The 20,025-nt window shown below is 37.3% G+C and overlaps 2 protein-coding genes across 9 annotated transcripts in view; one reads left to right on the top strand and one right to left on the bottom strand.

The window, feature by feature from the left end:
- The window catches only part of stub1 (STIP1 homology and U-Box containing protein 1), a 26,297-nt gene extending 6,272 nt beyond the window's left edge, over positions 1-20,025 (top strand). For both annotated transcript variants that reach the window (XM_069906218.1, XM_069906217.1), the window contains exons 2-7: positions 11,905-12,103; positions 13,265-13,430; positions 14,323-14,413; positions 17,360-17,416; positions 19,253-19,369; positions 19,459-20,025. In XM_069906218.1, coding sequence (XP_069762319.1) covers positions 11,962-12,103; positions 13,265-13,430; positions 14,323-14,413; positions 17,360-17,416; positions 19,253-19,369; positions 19,459-19,584 — 699 coding nt within the window. In that variant the 5' untranslated portion in view covers positions 11,905-11,961 and the 3' untranslated portion in view covers positions 19,585-20,025. The remainder of the gene's footprint in view (positions 1-11,904; positions 12,104-13,264; positions 13,431-14,322; positions 14,414-17,359; positions 17,417-19,252; positions 19,370-19,458) is intronic.
- The window catches only part of jmjd8 (jumonji domain containing 8), a 184,595-nt gene continuing 179,068 nt past the window's right edge, over positions 14,499-20,025 (bottom strand). For 3 of the 7 annotated variants that reach the window (XM_069906212.1, XM_069906211.1, XM_069906208.1), the window contains one exon: positions 14,499-14,994. The gene's annotated coding sequence lies outside the window, so the exon portion shown is untranslated. The remainder of the gene's footprint in view (positions 14,995-20,025) is intronic. The other 4 variants (XM_069906213.1, XM_069906209.1, XM_069906206.1 and 1 more) reach the window with 3 other exon arrangements.

The raw sequence follows: 20,025 nt of genomic DNA, 5'->3' as shown, positions 1-20,025 counted from the left end.
TCAGGACGATAATAGCTTAAAATTTCAGATTTGTTGTCAGAACGTACATGACATCACATACAACCCTGAGATTTTTTTTCCTGAGGGCACAGAAGAATTACCACTAATTAGTAGTGCAAAAAGAAACTGTACACAGTACAATCATGTAAACAAAGGACAGTGGACAAATAACAATGTAAACAAACTGTGGAATACCGAAATAACAAAAGAAAATCAATAAAGTGCACAAGTAAGAATCCTTGAATGAGTCTCTGAGTTTGTTGTTGAGGAGTCTGATGGTGGAGGGGGAGCAGCTGTTCTTGAACCTGGTGGTGCGAATCTTGTGGCACCTATACCTCTTTCCTGATGGCAGCAGCGAGAACAGAGCATGTGCTGGGTGGTGTGGATCTTCGATGATTGCTGCTGCTCTCTGTCGACAGCGTTCCCTGTAGATGCACTCAATATGTCAGTCCTGGGCTGTGTCCACTATTTTTTTGGAGGACTTTACGCTCAGGGCTATTTGTATCCCCATACCAAACTGTGATGCAACCGGTCAGCACACTTTCTACCACATCTCTGTGGACTTTTTCCTGGGTTTCTGGTATCATACCAAACCTCCACAAACTCCTGAGGAAGTAAAGGTGCTGATGTGCTTTCTTCACAAGCCATTGGTGTGTTGGGTGCAGGAAAAATCCTCTAAGATAGTGACTCCCAAGAACCTAAATTTGCTCACCCCCTCCACCTCTGATCCCTCAATGATCACTGGATTGTACACCTTGTTATTTCATGCTGGGGATTGATGGCCTCGACCCCTAGTACAATCCACGGCCTCTGCAGGTGCCAGCATTGCAATCAGGCAAGTGTGAAACGGGTAATTGCATTGTGGAAATTGAAATTGAAATGACCCACATTTTTGCTTGAGTGCAGGAATAAAAGATTAAAATGGTATAAACTTTGCCATGGGGAAAATAACTGTGAGTAAAGACGGGGGAAGAAAAGGTAATGGTGGACCTGACTTCCCAGAATGCTGTGCGGCAGAGAAACCCCTCTGAATGCTCTGTGTATGCAGCTGGGCACATAGCCCTTTCTCTGCCGCATGGATTCTGGAAGGGCAGGTCCACCATCGCTTTTTTCCCCATGGAATTTATAAATAGTATGCGATAGCGCTACCAACTTTCCCACTATTTTTTTTTTAAATTGTCCACTATTACAATTTATACTTGTACTTTCCCACGGTCCCTCATAAAGGTTTATATAGGTCGGCCCAACAACAACAGGAGCTGAAGGGCTCTTACTGTGCTGTACATAAAGATTAATTATGTTATCATTAGGCATGATTAAGGCATGATTAATTTTGTTCAAATATAAGATCCTAATACATTGATCAGGATTTAGGACCATTGATCAGGTCCACCATCTCTTTTTTTTAAATTTTTTAATTTTTCACACTATAAACCACATTGATCAAGATACATACATTTTCCTTTACAAATATATACAGTGTCGTTTTCTCCCCCCCCCCCTCTTCCCATCCCACCCTCCCTACCTCCCCTCCCATTCATTTAAAGTTCAGAATCTAAGATACATTAAACCCGTCAAACAATGTTGTCACTCAATAAAAACAAACAAGAATTTCCACTGAGTCAATTCTTTTCATTCCCTTCTCCTTCTGTCATTTTAGGAGGTAGATGTCCCTGGTAGGTTTTCTCTATTGTGCTTCATGTATGGCTCCCATATTTGTTCAAATATCATAATATTATTTCTTAAATTATATGTTATTTTTTCTAATGGAATACATTTATTCATTTCTATATACCATTGTTGTATTCTCAAGTTATCTTCTAATTTCCAGGCTGACATAATACATTTTTTTGCTACATCCTAACAAATCATTTTTGTGCACCATCCAAATCAAGTCCAAATTCTTTGTTTTTTATGTTACTTAGGAGGAAGATCTCTGGGTTTTTTGGTATATTGCTTTTTGTGATTTTTATTTAATATCTGGTTTAGATCTTCCCAAAATTTTTTCACTTTCTCACATGTCCAGATTGCATGAATTGTTGTTCCCATTTCCTTTTTACAGCGAAAACATTTGTCAGATACTGTTGGGTCCCATTTATTTAACTTTTGAGGTGTAATATATAGCCTGTGTATCCAGTTATATTGTATCATTCGTAACCTCGTATTTATTGAGCATAACTTCTCCCATGTTTCATTCTTTATCTTTATGTTTAGATCTTGTTCCCATTTTTTAGTTTTACTATTTGTTTCCTCGTTCTCCTTTTCTTGTACTTTAATATACATGTTTGTTATAGATTTTTTGATTATCATTGTGTCTGTAATCACATATTCAAAATTACTTCCCTCTGGTAACCTCAGACTGCTTCCTAATTTGTCCTTCAAGTAGGATTTCAGTTGGTAGTATGCCAACACTGTATCTTGAGTTATATTATATTTATCCTTCATTTGTTCAAAGGATAATAATTTATTTCCTGAAAAGCAATTTTCTATTCTTTTGATCCCTTTTTTCTCCCATTCTCTAAAGGAAAGGTTATCTATTGTAAAAGGGATTATCTGATTTTTGCGTCAGTATTAGTTTTGGTAGTTGGTAATTTGTTTTATTCCTTTCTGCATGAATCTTCTTCCAAATATTGAGCAGATGATGTAATACTGGAGAATTCCTACGTTGTACCAATTTTTCATCCCATTTATATAATATATGTTCGGGTATCTTCTCCCCTATTTTATCTAGTTCTAATCTAGTCCAATCTGGCTTTTCCCTTGTTTGATAAAAATCTGATAGGTTTCTTAATTGTACAGCTCTATAATAATTTTTAAAGTTTGGCAGTTTTAAGCCTCCTTGTTTATGCCATTCTGTTAATTTATCTAGTGCTATCCTCGGTTTCCCCCCTTTCCATAAAAATTTCCTTATTATTTTCTTTAACTCCTTGAAGAATTTCTCCGTCAAGTGTATTGGCAGTGCCTGAAATAGGTATTGTATCCTTGGGAAAATGTTCATTTTAATACAGTTTATCCTTCCTATTAGTGTTAGTGATAGGTCTTTCCAAGGCTCTAAGTCTCCTGTAATTTTTTCATTAGTGGATAATAATTGTGTTTATAGAGATGGCCGAGGTTTTTATTTACTTGTATACCTAGACATCGTATTGCTTGCATTTGCCATCTGAATGGTGATTCTTTCTTAAATTTTGAGAAAGCCGCATTATTCATTGGCATTGCTTCACTTTTATTTGCGTTAATCTTGTATCCCGACACTTCTCCATATTCCTTCAATTTCTTATGTAATTCTTTTATTGATAGTTCTGGTTCTGTTAAGGATACTATAACGTCATCTGCAAATAAACTGATTTTATATTCCTTCTCTTTTATTTTCATCCCTTTTATTTTATTTTCTGTTCTTATCAGTTCTGCTAGTGGTTCTATGGCTAACGCGAACAATAAGGGCGATAGTGGGCATCCCTGCCTTGTTGATCTGCTTAATTTAAATTGTTTTGATATATATCCATTTACTGTCACTTTCGCCAATGGCCCCTTATATAATGCTTTAATCCAATTAATATATTTCTCTGGTAAACTGAATTTTTGTAGTACTTTGAATAAATAATTCCATTCTACTCTGTCAAAGGCCTTCTCTGCGTCTAAAGCCACCGCTATTGTTGGAGCTTTATTTCCTTCTACTGCATGAATTAAGTTAATAAATTTACAAATATTGTCTGTTGTTCGTCTTTTTTTAATAAATCCAGTTTGGTCTAGATTTACTATTTTTGGTACATAATTGGCTAATCTGTTTGCTAATAGTTTAGCTATTATCTTATAATCTGTGTTAAGTAAAGATATTGGTCTATATGACGCTGGTGCGAGTGGATCTTTCCCTGTCTTTGGTATTACTGTAATTATTGCTGTTTTGCATGAATCTGGTAAGCTTTGTGTTTTATCAATCTGGTTGATTACTTCCAGGAGGGGAGGAATTAATAAATCTTTAAATGTTTTATAGAATTCTCCTGGTGTTTTATTATTCGGTAGTTTTTTTTATTATCTCTTGTATTTCTACTATTTCAAATGGTTCTGTTAATTTATTTTGTTCCTCTATTTGTAATTTTGGTAGTTCAATTTTAGTTAAAAATTCATCTATTTTGTCTTCTTTCCCTTCGTTTTCAGTTTGGAATAATTGTTCGTAGAATTCTCTAAAGTTTTCCTTGATCTCCGTTGGATTATATGTGATTTGTTTGTCTTTTTTCCTTGATGCCAATACCATTCTCTTAGTTTGTTCTGTCTTAAGCTGCCATGCTAGAATTTTGTGCGTTTTTTTTTCTCCTAGTTCATAATATTTCTATTTTGTCTTCATTATATTCTTCTCCACCTTATATGTTTGTAGTGTTTCATATTTTATTTTTTTTATCTGCCAATTCTCTTCTTTTAGTTGTGTCTTCCTTCATTGCTAATTCTTTTTCTATATTTGCTATTTCCCTTTCCAACTGCTCTGTTTCCTGATTGTACTCCTTCTTCATCTTGGTTACATAACTTATTATTTGCCCTCTGATGAACGTTTTCATTGCGTCCCATAGTATAAACTTGTCTTTCACTGATTCCGTATTTATTTCAAAGTACATTTTAATTTGTCTTTCAATGAATTCTCTAAAATCCTGCCTTTTAAATAGCATGGAGTTTAATCTCCATCTATACATTCTTGGAGGGATGTCCTCTAACTCTATTGTCAATATCAGGGGTGAGTGGTCCGATAATATTCTAGCTTTATATTCTGTTTTTCTTACTCTGTCTTGCATGCGAGCTGATAACAGGAATAGGTTTATTCTTGAGTATGTTTTATGTCTACCCGAATAATATGAATATTCCTTTTCCTTTGGGTGTTGTTTCCTCCATATATCCAAAAGTTGCATTTCTTGCATCGATTTAATTATAAATTTGGTTACTTTGTTCTTTCTGTTCATTTTTTTCCCAGTTTTATCCATATTTGAATCCAAATTCAGGTTGAAATCCCCTCCTATTAATATGTTCCCTTGCGTATTTGCTACCTTCAAAAAGATATCTTGCATAAACTTTTGATCTTCTTCGTTAGGTGAATATACATTGAGTAAATTCCAAAACTCCAAATATATCTGACATTTTATCATTACATATCTCCCTGCTGGATCTATTATTTCCTCTTCTATTTTAATTGGTACATTTTACTGATTAATATAGCTACTCCTCTAGCTTTTGAATTATATGACGCTGCTGTTACATGTCCTATCCAATCTCTCTTTAATTTCTTGTGCTCCATTTCAGTTAAGTGTGTTTCTTGCACGAATGCTATATTAATTTTTTTCTTTTTTCAGTAAATTTAGCAGTTTCTTCCTTTTGATTTGGTTATGTATTCCATTAATATTTAAAGTCATATAGTTCAACATAGCCATTTCATACTTTGTTTATCTTTCCTTTCCGTTTCCTCATCATCACCTTTCCTTCTTATCCATTTCTGCTTTCTTGTTTTGAACACTTTATAAGACAACATTTCTAAAACATCAAACATTTCCCTTATTCTCCTATCTAAAATTTATTTAACCCCACTATCCCATCCCCTTCCTGAGTTGCCCTTTATCCCTTGTCGGGCAACCACATCTCCCCTCTCCATTTGGATTTGCGAATTCACTCGCAAGCGTCAACTGATTTCGCAGTGACCGTAACTCCTCCCCACCCAGCCCTCCCAGAAAAGATTCTAATTTTCATATACAACAAAGGTCACTCTCTTAATTCCCTCCTTACTTCCTCTCTTCCCTTTCTTTCCCTTATTAATTCTTATCTATACTCTATATATTTTCCTTTAAATACGCATACACTCATGTACACACATATACATACACACACATATATATATTACACACATACATATAGTTCGTGGTCATTTTTGCTCTCATTACATGTCTTCATCTCTCTGTCTGTTTTGTAGTTGTTCTGCAAATTTTTGTGCTTCCTCCGGATCCGAGAATAGTCTATTTTGCTGCCTTGGAATAACTATTTTAAGTACCGCTGGGTACTTTAGCATAAATTTATATCCTTTTTTCCATAGGATCGCTTTTGCTGTATTAAACTCCTTTCTCTTCTTCAGGAGTTCAAAACTTATGTCTGGATAGAAAAAAAAATTTTGACCTTTGTATTCCAGTGGCTTTTTGTCTTCTCTTATTTTCTTCATTGCTTTCTCCAATATATTTTCTCTTGTTGTATATCTTAGGAATTTTACTAAAATGGATCTTGGTTTTTGTTGTGGCTGTGGTTTAGGGGCTAATGTTCTATGTGCCCTTTCTATTTCCATTTCTTCCTGTAATTCTGGTCTTCCTAGGACCCTGGGGATCCAATCTTTTATAAATTCTCTCATATTTTTGCCTTCTTCAACTTCCTTAAGGCCCTCTATCTTTATATTGTTTCTTCTATTATAATTTTCCATTATATCTATCTTCTGAGCTAACAGCTCTTGTGTCTCTTTAACTTTTTTATTAGATTCTTCTAATTTCTCTTTTAAGTCCTCTACTTCCATTTCTACGGCTGTTTCTCATTCTTCCACCTTGTCCACTCTTTTTCCTATATCTGACATGACCATCTCCAATCTATTCACTTTTTCTTCTGCACTTTTAATTCTTCTTTTTATTTCACTAAATTCTTGTGATTGCCATTCTTTTACTGATTCCATATATTCTTTAAAAAAAAATATATCCATTGTCTTGCCTTTCCCTTCTTCTTCCATTTCTCTGTGTTCTTCTTCTTCCTCTGGGTTGGTCATCTGTTGTTTCTTTGATTTCTTTTTACTCTTCTTTCTTGTTCTCATTGTTTTCTATGTTCTCTTCTTGCTGCTGTGCTGTGGCTGTCATTCTCAGCTGTGGAGATCGACTCCTCAGCTGGTCCCCTCTCCCGTCAGTGTTTTTTTTTGTCTTGCGCATCGCGCATGTGCAAGGAGTCGCGCATGCGCGGTTGCACACTTTTGCTTGCCTCCGCGAGCCATTTTTGTAGTCCCGAGCTCGGGACTTCGACTGACCTGAGGGAGCGGGCTTCTCTCTCCACAGCGGGCCTCCTCGGACAGGTAAGGCCTTCACATTCTTCTTCCGATGTCTTTTCTTCTTCTCTTCTTCCCGTTGCTTTCGACTTTTCTTTCTTCACTGCCATTTTCTTCCCACCTTTACTTTCACTTTATTTTAATTTTTGTGTTTGTGCCTTTGTGTTCTCTGTTTTTTTTTAAACTTTTCCGGAGAGGGCTGGAGTTCCCCGACCAGCCACTACTCCATCACGTGACTCCTCGGTCCACCATCTCTTGATGCGTCATGGCGTCTCCAGTCGAAGATAGAACAGTCCTAACCCTAGGGATGGCTCCTGGCAAGTGCAAAAGTGTTCAGTGTACCAGTTGGGGTTGGTCAAGCATGAAAAGCCAAACCTCCATTCCTATCCCATGACATTGGACAGCCAGTTTAGTGGGATGCAAGTGTTAAAGGGGCTAATGAGTGCAAGATTATTGTTGTGCACCATTCAGCCAAGTTTTCAATCTCCATCCTGTATGCTGACGCATCCCCTTCCTTTATTCAACCCAGTGAACAGTAGAGTGGGATGGAAATTGGTCCAGTTAGAATGTTTTCTACAGAGCTTCCCTGCCTGGTGACAGGTTATTGGCCTCATTACCAGGATTTGCAGACCTTCTCCTAGTCTAATTGGGTAGATTTACTTTTGAGTTAGTCCCTTTATCAGCAGTAATAGTTCCTGGCACTGAATTGCATGATGCTGCTCTTCACAATTTGAGAACAGAAATTAGACCCACAACAAAATATATGTTGACTTAGTAGCAAGATTTTCAGAATAGTTTACATTAGCCCAGTTGGATAAAGTAAATATGTCTTTCGGTCAATAGAATTGAAATGTAATCGTGTGACAGGGTCGGTCGAGCTGAGTAGCCGACTTCTGCTCTTCAAGTTCCAAAAAGTAGAAAGTAAACAAGCCCGGGGAAGATGTTGGCAATAATTATTTGCCTGAAGCAATTTCAGTTTTAGTTTTTCATTTTGATGTTGGAACCCTCATGTGCTTTCTCTCATTGGTTCCCTGCTCCCAATGGAGATTTGGGCCCCTGTGATACCGTATCAATCCCATCATCCCAATTATTTTCAGTGGACCTATTTAATTTTTTTTTAACATTTAGATGTACAGCACTGTTACAGGCCCTTTGGGCCCAATTATACTCAGTTGACCAATAATCCCTGGTATGTTGTTGAACAGTGGAAGGAAACTGAAGCACCTGGAGAAACGAATGTATAAGCAGACTGCACGGGTATCCAGTCCTGGTTGTTGGTGCTGTAACCGTGTTGTGCTAACCATGTGGCCTCAATAATTTGACAATGAACATCAACTACTCAGAAAGCTCAAACTCCACTATGTCAGTTAATGGGAATGAATGTTGTTTTTTTCAAAAAGTGAAGGTATTTTGAAAAAAAATCCCAATAACAGTTTTGTTGCCTTGAGTGTAAGCCATTACTCAATTTAAAATGCTCATGTCCCTGAGTCAGAGTTTGTGTTCATTTTTCCACTTTGGAGATCGAAGGACAAAAATCTGAGTTGGCACTCATGCATTGGCAGTCCTCTCCCACGGCTGAGGTGTTAAAATCAAGTTCAGGTTCTTGTGACATCCGATTGTACCAGAATTGAAACCGCTTTCTCCGGTCCATGGTGCAGAACAGTGCAAAGCCTGCATTCAGACATAACACACATACAGATAAATGATACATGTACAACTACATATATTTAAATATTGTTAATAAATAGTCAAGACACGGAGTTGTTTGAGCAATTATTCAGCACTCACTACCCATGGGAAGAAGTTTTTCCCCAGCCTGGTGGTCTGGCTCTAATACTTCAGTATCTTTTTCCCAATGGGAGTAGCTGGAAGATGCTGGTAAGGGTCTTCCTGGTTTTGCAAGCCCTCTTTAAGCAACAATCCAGTAAATCCCATTGGAGGAGGTGACCCCAGTAATCCTCTCTGCCACTTTTATGGTTCTGTGGATTGACCTTCGATCCAATGCTCTACAGCAACTCTACCACGCTGATGCAGCTGGCCAGAACACTCTTGGTAGAACTCCTCTCGAAGTCAACAGAATGGTGGCCAGTAGCCTTGCCTGCCTTCCCCTTCTAAGGAAATGTTGTTGCACTTTCCTGCCTCATAAGGGGATGTTGTACAGTATGTCCAGAATAGGTCACTTCTGAAGTGGTCTCTAAGGAACTTGGTTCTTCCACTACCGAACTATTAATGTGAGGTGAAGAGTGGTTGTCCATGGTTCTCCTGAAGTCTACAATCATCTCCTTTGTCTTGTCCACATTTTTGTCCTCACACTATTTCACAAGATTTTCCACCTCTTCTCTGTATTTCGACTCTTGTTGCTGATGAATCCAACGACGGTCATGCCATCAGTAAGTTTGATGAGTGTTGGAGCTGGATTTGGCAGAGGTGAGCCAGTAGTATACTGAGCACACAGCTCTTGAGGTGCACCAGTGCTCAGAGCTGCAACTTTAAGAAGAATATTTTATCATAAGCTTGTGACCCAGATGGTATTTGGAGAACCAAGTGATATGCCAACTGCTTTTGTGCTTCTGTTTTTTCTCCTGGATTTGGATTCCTACTTTGGCCATGGATGTTGATTGTGGGAGGTGGATATTGGTAGTAAGATGGTAGAGAAATTACACCACAATTGCTTCACTTTGTTGCCATCAAATTTGGTGAATAATTCTTGTGAAAGATCTTCAAGCTTTCAAAATAATTCCGTATTTTGCCACAATTGTTTAGAAATATCAATCTGCTGCTCACTTTCTGAATGGGATTCGTTTCCATAAACATTGATCAGAATTTATTGTCATGAACAAGTTGCACAATTTATTTTTCAAGGCAGTAGCATCCCAGGGCAAATATTCCTATAAACCACCTTACAATAATAAAATAGCACACGAGAAGTCAAAGTAAGGCATTGATTCATTGATCATTCTGGAATCTGATAGCAGCGGGTGACAAGCCATCCTTGTGCAGCTTGTCTTTAGGGTCCTGTACCCTTTCCCTGATGGTAGCAGAGTGAAGAGGGGTCCTTGAGGATAGAGGCTGCTTTCTTAAGAATCACCTCTTGTAGATGTCCTTTATGGTGTGAAATCTGCTACCCTTGATGTCACGGACAGAGTTAACAGCTTAATTTATTTTGAGCATTGCCACTTCCATACCAGACAGTGATGCAACCAGCCAAAATGCTCTCCATGGCATACCTATAGATGTTTTTGAGAGTCTTCGGTAACATTCCAAATCTCCTCTAGCACATCACAAAGTGTAGCCACTGGCGAGCCTTCTTCATGATTGCATTGACTTGGATGCTCCAGGACAGATCCTCAGAGATGTTGACGCCCAGGAATTTGAAGTTCTTTACCCTCTCCACTACTGAGCCCTCACCGAGAATTACTGGTGAATATTTGAAGAGTTTTATTTTACTGACCTAATTTTGAAGAATTCTTGAATTTTCCTGCTCGTCACACATTCTTTTTTTTTTTCCTTTTTGCTGACCCTATCCTATTCCACCAGGGACATGTGTGTGCTGTGCATGTGTACAAGCATAAGATTTTGACATTATAAATTTACAGCACTCACTAAAATGTGTAGCTATCGCAGATAAATTGTTGAAATCTAACCATGAGAAAAGCAAAGGTCATGTGGCAAGAGGGGGTGGGGATGATGGAGTGAAGGGAAAGTGGGGGGGGGGGGGTGGGGAGGAGGAGAGCTCTGAGAGATGAAATTATGTGGAAGGATATTATAGAAAATGGAAATTTGCACAGGCCTGGATATTTTCTTAGATGAAGTTGATTGAGAAGAGCCCTAGGAATGTTTATGGACTCTGCTACCTGTGGATGCTCCATGATCTATTGAGATTCTCCAGCACTTTCCTGTTTAACTGGCTTAATAATAGCTTATTTTATCTTGTGTAAATTTAGACAAGTTTGACAAGAAAAATGGATAATTGGAATATGTATTCTGAAATGGAATATGGTACCCCTGATGTAGTAGTTTTATTCTGGAGTTCAGTATTACTCATCAATGCTGCGCCATAATGCTTGAACAATTGCTAAAGGGCTGATGCAGTTTTTCTTTAAATTGATTAAAGAATTTGCGGAAGTGCAGTGATTATACTTGATGGTAAACTGACTTTGATGCGCTTGATGTTGCTGACTGGAGTAAGGTCACATCTTCTCCATCTTCAGTGTCTATCACATCCAAGAACAAAGTGTGTTTATTTTTGCTCTCTTTTTACCCTCTAGATAGATTACATAAAATTTTCTGATGGGACCTGCCAGCTTTATAGAGTAAATAAGATCTGCAGTCCCTATTCCTAAATTTCTGCTGATAAATTGACTGATGTTTGTCCGTAAAATAACAAAAATGACTAGGTATTCATTTGGGGCTCTCATAACAACGTGAAAGAATATTTCTCATTTCATTCCCTTTCTTGTCTGTCTCTTATTTATGCTCTGGATTACCAAAGCAGAGGAAATTTAGTAATCTGGTTCCCAATGCAAGTGAATTAAAAGGATGTTGTCGCATTCCCACTTGTTTATTAATTCTTGAAACTGATTTGATTCGCATCTTTACCTTTTTAATTGATATATGACATTTATTTGTACTTTGTGTGATAAAATTCTTATCCGCACTTCTATTGACTCACACTACCTGGGGTGGTGTGGGGGAAGAAACAATTTCATTTTGCAAAATTATTTTTAATTAAAAATGTGCAATTTCACTAATTTCCAATGTGAAATTGATCCTTCGGTTAAAGTTGCTACATTATGTATTACTCTTTGGCTGAGTTTCACTGTCAGTTTTTATTTCCATGTTTACTTGGCTTTGTTTTTCAGAACCGTAACCCATCCGTGGCTGTGTATTACACAAACCGTGCTCTGTGCTACGTGAAGATGCAACAGTTTGACAAGGCGGTGGGAGACTGTAAACATGCCCTGGAGTTAGATAGCCAGTCTGTTAAAGCTCACTTCTTCCTGGGCCAGTGCCTGCTGGAAATGGAAAATTATGATGAAGCTATTGGCAACCTTAATCGAGGTCAGGAGTCCAGCTTTTGTTCATGATCAATCAATTGTAAAATTGTGTACAGAACTACATCAATAGGAAAGATGAGGGAATTTAATCTGCAGTTTTTTTGGAATGAGAACTTCACTCGCAAGGCCAAAATTTGCCCTTGATGTGCCATCTTTTTGAACTGCTTAAATCTTTTTGGTGGAGGTACTCTCATAATACTGTTAAGAATAAGCTCCATACTAACCATCAAAACCTTCAAAGACACATTGATGTGAGTTAATCAGTTCTGGTTGTTAATTCAGGCCTCTGAATACTCTTCAAATAGCATGACCAGTTGCGTTCTTGTACCTCCGTCTTTCTGTGCAACGCCACGTTAAGCTGCAAGTTGGGTGACCTTTCCAACTAGTGTCAGTGGTCTTTGCAAATACTTTCACTGATGTACAAGCTGTTAGAAGCCCTATTTATGTCAATATCCTGGGGATGTAATCTGGTCTTGCCATATGGGGCCACATTGTAATTCAGCTGGTGGGAAGCTTTGCTAAATTTTGTTTAAGGCACATTGGTGAACACTATTCCATTGCCCAATCCATCATGGTATTTAGACAGATTGAGGAATTTTTTTTTTATTTAAAAAAAAAACTTTGTCAAAATAATTTATTGTAGAATTTACAGTAAAAGCATTTAAAAATAACTATATAATGTGTGTGGGAGATCTTTAACAAGCTATAGAAATTAATCGCAGATCTTGGGGCATGAACAGATTTTTAAAAATTATTTACAACACAGAAGCTGATTCTGGCCATTGAAACCTATGCCACCCAATTAACCTACAACCCCTTTCATTTTGGAGGGTGGGAGGAAACCGCAGAACCTATGGAAAACCCACACAGGTCACAGGGAGAACATACAAACTCCTTACAAATGGCACTGGATTCGAACTTAGATTGCTGGCGCTGTTATAGTGCGGTGCTAAGTGTGATGCCCTAGAAGTTCAAGAAGTGTACAGATTTGTATTTGAGAAAAGCTGGATTAATTTTCTTACTGTTTGCAGTCCCTTTAAAATGATGAAAAATGCAGGGCATGTTAAGTCATGGCTGCCCTCATTTCTGCTTGCTCTGTCGGGAAGCCAGGGTAATTTGTTGCTTTGTTTTTATTCTTGGTATATAAACTCCTTTTTTCCCCCAGCTTACAACTTAGCAAAAGAACAAAGGCTAAATTTTGGGGATGACATTCCAAGTGCCCTGAGGATAGCGAAAAAGAAGCGATGGAACAGCATTGAAGACAAAAGAATACAGCAGGAGAATGATCTTCATGACTACCTCACCAAACTGATCCTCTCAGAAAAGGAAAGGTTCGTTGGAGTGCTTCAGTTTACAGACGTAAAATTAATTTTAATTAATCTTAATTCATTAATGTTAATTAAGATTGGGAGTAATCCTGAGGATGGGTAGGTGTTATTTAATGCATAAGCAAGCATTCTCTACGGTGAGCAATGATTATCTTCACTACTACGTATTATGAAAGCTTCTTCTCTGCCACTATTCATTTTGACTTCTACCACTCATCCTATTTTCATTGCCATGAAAATGAATTGCATGAAAGTTGAGCACTAAAGTATTTCAAATGTTGGGGCTAGAAACTGCTGGAACCAACTTTAAAAAGATGTGTCCTTGACACTGTCACTTGTCGAATATCTTGAAGACCACAAACTGGATAATTTATGATGAGAGTGGATTTTCACAATTCCTGATGGAAAAATTAATGCCTCCTCTGACCCGTTTTTCATGAAACTGTTTTCTGAAATGAAAAGGATGAAAAATGTTTATCCAATCATCATGGATTCCTAATCTATACTATCCAGCCATGTGGTGGTTGATGAGGCTGGCATAACTGCTATGTGTGATGTGCGAGCAGATGGTGACCTTGAATTAAATGAAATTTGTAATGGGTTGGGGGGAAGGGTGGTCTTTGGTCCCATTCCATCTTATATAGCTGATCTTCTAAGTAATGAGTAGAGATTTTATTTGGTATCCGTACCAGTTATTGGAATCTCCAGAGCAGGAGTCCCCAAATCTTCCATGCAGCATTACGTTAGCTTTGCACAATAAGACTGTTGGTTCTGTCACTTAGAAGCCATCCAGAATCTGTCTGACTTGGCAAATAAAAGCTTGAGGCAGTTGCAAAGACAACTTCTTGTAAAGAGTGATTTGATGATGGTTACGGTATAATTCTATGATGAACAGGGAAGTGGAACAATGTAAACAAAAACTCCATGAAGAGAACATGGATGATTCCCGAACGAGAATGGAAATTGCAAAGATCGAAGCCAGACACGTAAGGCTTCATTTTTCCTTTGAGCACTAAATGTCTAACCTTTGGCCTTCATAAATCCAGTAAAAGTAACAATTTGTTTCTTGGTTATAAAAGTTATTTATTGACATCTGATTTAGAGCAAAGTTTGAGAAAATTTCTAACAGTTTTACATGAAGCAAGATTACTTTTGATCTGCAGTGATTTCAGTTATTCAGATTAATTGTCAGAGTACATACATGACATCACATACAACCCTGAGATTCCTTTTTGCTGTGGGCACAGCAGAATTACCACTCATTGGTAGTGCAAAAATTAAACTCCACACAGCATAAACATATAAACAAAAATAACTGTAAAGAGATAACAAATGTAAACGGTACAATACAAAGAAAACAAAAAGAAAATCAATAAAGTGCACAAGTCCTTAAATTAGTCTCTGATTTGAGTTTGTTGTGGAATCTAATGGGGGACCAGCTGTTCCTGAACCTGGTGGTATGAGTCTTGTGGCCCCTAGACCTCTTTCCTGATGGCAGCAGCGAGAATGGAGCGTTGGGTGGTGAGGGTCGTTGATGATCGCTGCTGCTCTCCGAAGGCACCATTTTCTGTAGATGTAGTCATTTAAATAATTTTTAAATAGTTTTATTTATGTTTAATAAATATAACATTCAATGTGCAATATCTAGAATCATATAATTTTCAATGTCTTTGCGGCCCATATCATCCATATCCTTTCCTGTCCATTGTCTTGTGAATGCTACAGTATTCACCACTTCTACCATTCCTCTGGCAGCTTATTCTGTATGCCCACTACCCTCCTGTGTGATAAAGATGCTCCTCAAGGCTCTTTTGAATCTTTCCTCTCTCACCTTAAATTCATGTCCTACAGTTTTAGATTTCCCTGCCTTGGGAAAAGGACTATGTTTACCTTATCTTTGCCCCTCATGATGTTGTAAACCTCTCAAGTTCCCCCTCAGCCGCTTACTTTCTGGAGTAGGGGAGAGTTTCAGCCTCTCCCGTTTTCCATTATGATTCAAGCCTGGCATTCCCATGAACCTTTCCAGCTTAATGATATCTCTCCTATAGTTGGGTGACCAGAACGACACACAATACTTCAAAAAAAAAAATTATGATCCTTGAAATTTTTCCTCCAACTCGTACTTTTTATTACATGTACTGTTTGGGGTTATTCACAAATGAAATTATCAATTTTAAAATAAAGTGTTATTGGATGAGAGGACTGAAATCCATTCACAAAGGATTGTTGAGAATGTTTTCATGAGATGTTTTAGATTGTTAAGTGCAAGTTTTTTTTTCCCCATGGTAACTTGAATTGTATCTTTTTGGGATGAGAAGCTGAATTATTTGGATCTGATTACAAATGGGACATTTATTCAGTAGATTCTTGTTAAAGCAAGAGCACATCTCTTTAAAAAAAAAATCAAGCAACAAAACATTAAATATTTGCAGGCAAGGAATTATGGGCATTCTTTTCATTTAAACAGCACTAAAGCTGCATTTTAGAACTGGATCAAAATACCCAACTTCATCCTTTGGATTAAAAAAGAAAAAGGAATAATTTTTCCTAAACAGGATAATTCAGTGCTGCACAGATAATTAAATATTTTGAAGTGAATGACTGATGAAATTTAGGACATGGTCAGTAAACCAGGTTTCCTGTTCATCTTTCCCCCCCCCCACCCCTTGTACTTACATTTGTTTCATCACCCCGTTTGTCCACCTGCGTTTCTTCTAATTAAGGAGACCAGAAAGATGGGTTTTCTTTTCCTCATCTTCCACCTATCACCCACCAGCCTATGCTGAAGGTCTCCCCTTCTCCACCCCCTTCCCATTTAGTTCCATCTTTCCATTATTCCTTACCTACGAGCTAGGACCTACGAGCTCCTAGCTTACCCATTCCTCCCACCTCTATATAGTGATTATCTTCCATTCAAACTCCGAGGCAGGGTCTTGACCTGAAATGTTGCCCATCCCTTAGCCTCCACAGAGGCCAAGATCTGCTGAGTTCCTCCAGCAGATTTTCTTTTTGCAATTAACCCTGGCACAAGCACAACAGTTTTCATTCAAATGAGTAGGAGCAAGATATTTTATTTTGATAATTAATTTGTTTGTCATTAACTCAAGAAACTTAAAACATTTGATTGTGTTGGTGTTTAATGTTTTAGTTAAATGTAAAGCAATTTTTAAACTAGATCCTATTATTTATATACTTTTACTGAATTTGGGAGATTTTCTTAAATAGTAGTTTCAGAAAAAATGTGTTTTAGCCAATATTTTTGTAATAATTTGATAAAGCCTGCTTGATAAATTCCTGCTCTTGGTAACTGCAGCTATGTAATTTTAACTTCAGGTATAGGACTTTGAGCCTAGCACTCTATATGTGTACACTTTAGTTAAAGCCATTTTAAAAATGATCGCATGCAGATTATGTAACTGCATTTTTTTTAAAAAAAACAAATCTCCAGTTATCACGTGTAATGAGATGCACAACATATTAAACAGTCTGCTTATAGGAAAGTTAAAGACCAACTGATTGAAGTGGTTGAGAAAGAAAAAGTTGATATTGTTACCAGTATTAATGGCTGCGATTCCATTTGTATCTGACCTTTGGCTCTTTAAAAACTGCACAGATGAGCTGTCAAGGAAAGTTGGTTCTCAGCCTTCCTCCCTCATTTTCCATCCATTGGATTGTGTTGTGTTCCAAACTCTTATTTCGCTGTTTATTTAGCCATTGTACAGGGATCAAATGGAACGTTCCTTGTTGATTAATGTGCAACAATTTCTTTTTGTCCCTATTGTACAAATTTTTTCTGCATTGGATAAAACAGGCTTTTTCTCTTGCATCTAACTTATTGCCACCATCACTTGTAAGCTAAGGTACAGCTATCAATTTTGTTTCTTTTGTGCTGTTGTTCATGTTCAAGAGCTGATTTTAGTTGCTTTTTGCAGGACAAGTACATGAATGAAATGGACGACTTGTTCTCTCAGGTGGATGAGAAGAGAAAGGTACATTGTGGAAAAGAGTTACTTGTGACATAACCGAATAACTGACAGGTCTGACTCCTGTGTACTGAGACTGAACAATTGCTTATTTTTACATTTCTTATATATGATGCCAAATTTTCCAAATACATTTGCACCACATAAAATAAGTTTAGTCATTGACGTAGATGAGTTCTGTACTACTCTACATTCTTTGTACAGATAAAGCAAGAGATTGGTCTAACCTTTTACCTTTCAGATTGCATTCTAGGAGGTAATCTAATGGGGAGTTATTGGAGGGTAAATGAAACGTTATTTTATTGCGTTGGTTGCATAGTGATGAGTTGGAATAAGGTGGACAGGGTTGAAGCACAAGTCTGTTTCAGTGGATGGAACAAAATGCTTTACAGTGGGTAGCAGATGTAGTAATGGAACTGAAAGGGTAGGTGGGATATTTTTTTTAAAAAAAGCAAAGCTGACTAAGAATTAAACAATATAAAGTTTAAATGAAGCTATTGTGCAGGCTGCTACGTTGTACTGTATAGTTTAAAATAATTTCTAACTGTTTTTGAGAAAGTGATTGTAATAGGAACTTGTTATGCAAAGAATGGCTGGTGCACCTGCCAATAAGTGAAGTGACCATAGTTTTTAAACCCCAAATTCCAGGGAGAAACAGCATACTAGCTGGAGAAAACGCTATTGGTTGTGTCTTAGGCACAAATCTTAGGCAGCCTGTATTTAATAGTACACATAAATCAAATGTGAAGCAAATAATTACAATAGATGGAATGTTACCTTGAGGTACATTCAGATCCAGTTTGTAAATGTGGGATACCTTTTGAACAATGCAGCTGACTGCCGAGTTGTTTGAAGTTTGCATGTGATGGGACTCACTTTGAAGAATAGAAGCAATTATGTTGATTGTGCTGTTATTTATAATCCTTTCCTGCTCCAATATCCTTTCCCCACCACTGAGTTGCTCCCATGCCTTTTGCTACTATTCATTTTTCCTACTTTGATCATGTCCTAGTCACCCCTACACTCTGACCAATAGCTGAATCTCTTTTCAATCTAGTCACTCGTGCCTCTTCTCTGCTCTAGTCTCTCCACTGATTTTTTTTCAGACAAATCAAAGGCTGATTTTGTATCATGTTTTTAAACGTTATTTTTGTGGGTGTGGGAAACAGATCTGTATAAAGTGACAATGGATCTGATGAAGGGGGACGTGAGGCTGCGCAAGTGCAATGTTTTATCTTTCTCATGTTAGTAGATGCTGGCATCTCAGCAATAGATCTGCTCAAGTCTGGAATACATTTTGGAATCCAGGACTTTTTTTTTGTTTTGATGCTGTTTCTTTGGCTGAGGAACTTGCTTGGGAAAATATCACCAGTTGGTCTCACTTATATAATTTGAGGCAACATGGATGATGCTTGAAAGGTAGTTTGCTGGATATGAAGGACTTTGTTTGCAAAAGGTATTAAATCAGGATCTAAAGCTTCCCATAGATGCTGCAAGACTTGCTGAGTTTCTCCAGCATGTTTATGAATCACATTAAATAAAAATTGGTTTATTTGGGGAAAAAAATAATCATACTTTAAGGGCTATTGGCTAAACTATGTATAACTGATTTTATTTTTAAGGTGATCTAATCAAAGGATTCTAATTATCTAGTGATAATTGAAATTTGGAACAAATTCAGAAGATCTAACTTTCAGCTCAATATATAAAAAAATGCAGCCAAACATTTATTTTAACAGACTGGGTCATAATGCTATCACTTTGTTTGAGTGCCATAAATAAATCAACATGTATTGCAGGTTTCTCTGTGGTGGATAATTTTATCTATTTTGTTATATGTAGAAGCGTGATATTCCTGACTACCTTTGTGGAAAGATCAGCTTTGAGTTGATGAGGGAACCATGCATTACGCCCAGTGGGATCACATATGACAGGAAAGATATTGAGGAGCACCTTCAGGTGAGTAAAGGCAAATTGATGAAACTTTTACAGTGTAAAATTTGTGACCATTGACTGTACATCAAAAGAATGTATTTCATTTGTTTCAGCGGGTGGGTCACTTTGATCCAGTGACTCGAAGTCCATTGACTCAAGAACAGTTAATTCCAAATCTAGCCATGAAGGAGGTAATTGATGCATTTATATCAGAAAATGGCTGGGTAGAAGATTACTGAACTGGATTTAAGAACATCAGGACTTGCACATTTGCGCTACAGCATCAACTCAATGATTGGATTAACCAGATGAGTGAGCAAGCCACAGACTGAATGTGAGATAGAGAGTGTGTATGTGAATGAGAGAGAGTGAAGGGTGTGCAGGTATTACCTGCAGTTCTGCACCTGAGGAACACGCATATTTTTGCTTGTTTAAATTTCTTTTACGTGCATGTAAATAATTATTTGCCAGAGGAACTCTGAATGTGGAACGTTATTAAACCAGCTCTTTAATAATGTTTGGTGAAGTGGGGATAATCAGATTTGCATAGTTTGGTTTCTTTGATTTTTAAATTTAAAGAACAAATGAATTGGATCCTATTCTTTATGATATTTGTATGTGTTTTTGATTGTAAATGTTGATATGATCTGATGGAAAAATGAAATTCTCTGATATCAAAA

The sequence above is a fragment of the Narcine bancroftii genome, chromosome 12 (assembly GCF_036971445.1).
Source record: "Narcine bancroftii isolate sNarBan1 chromosome 12, sNarBan1.hap1, whole genome shotgun sequence".
Lineage (NCBI taxonomy): Eukaryota > Metazoa > Chordata > Chondrichthyes > Torpediniformes > Narcinidae > Narcine > Narcine bancroftii.
This window is presented reverse-complemented; position numbering and strand designations above follow the sequence as displayed.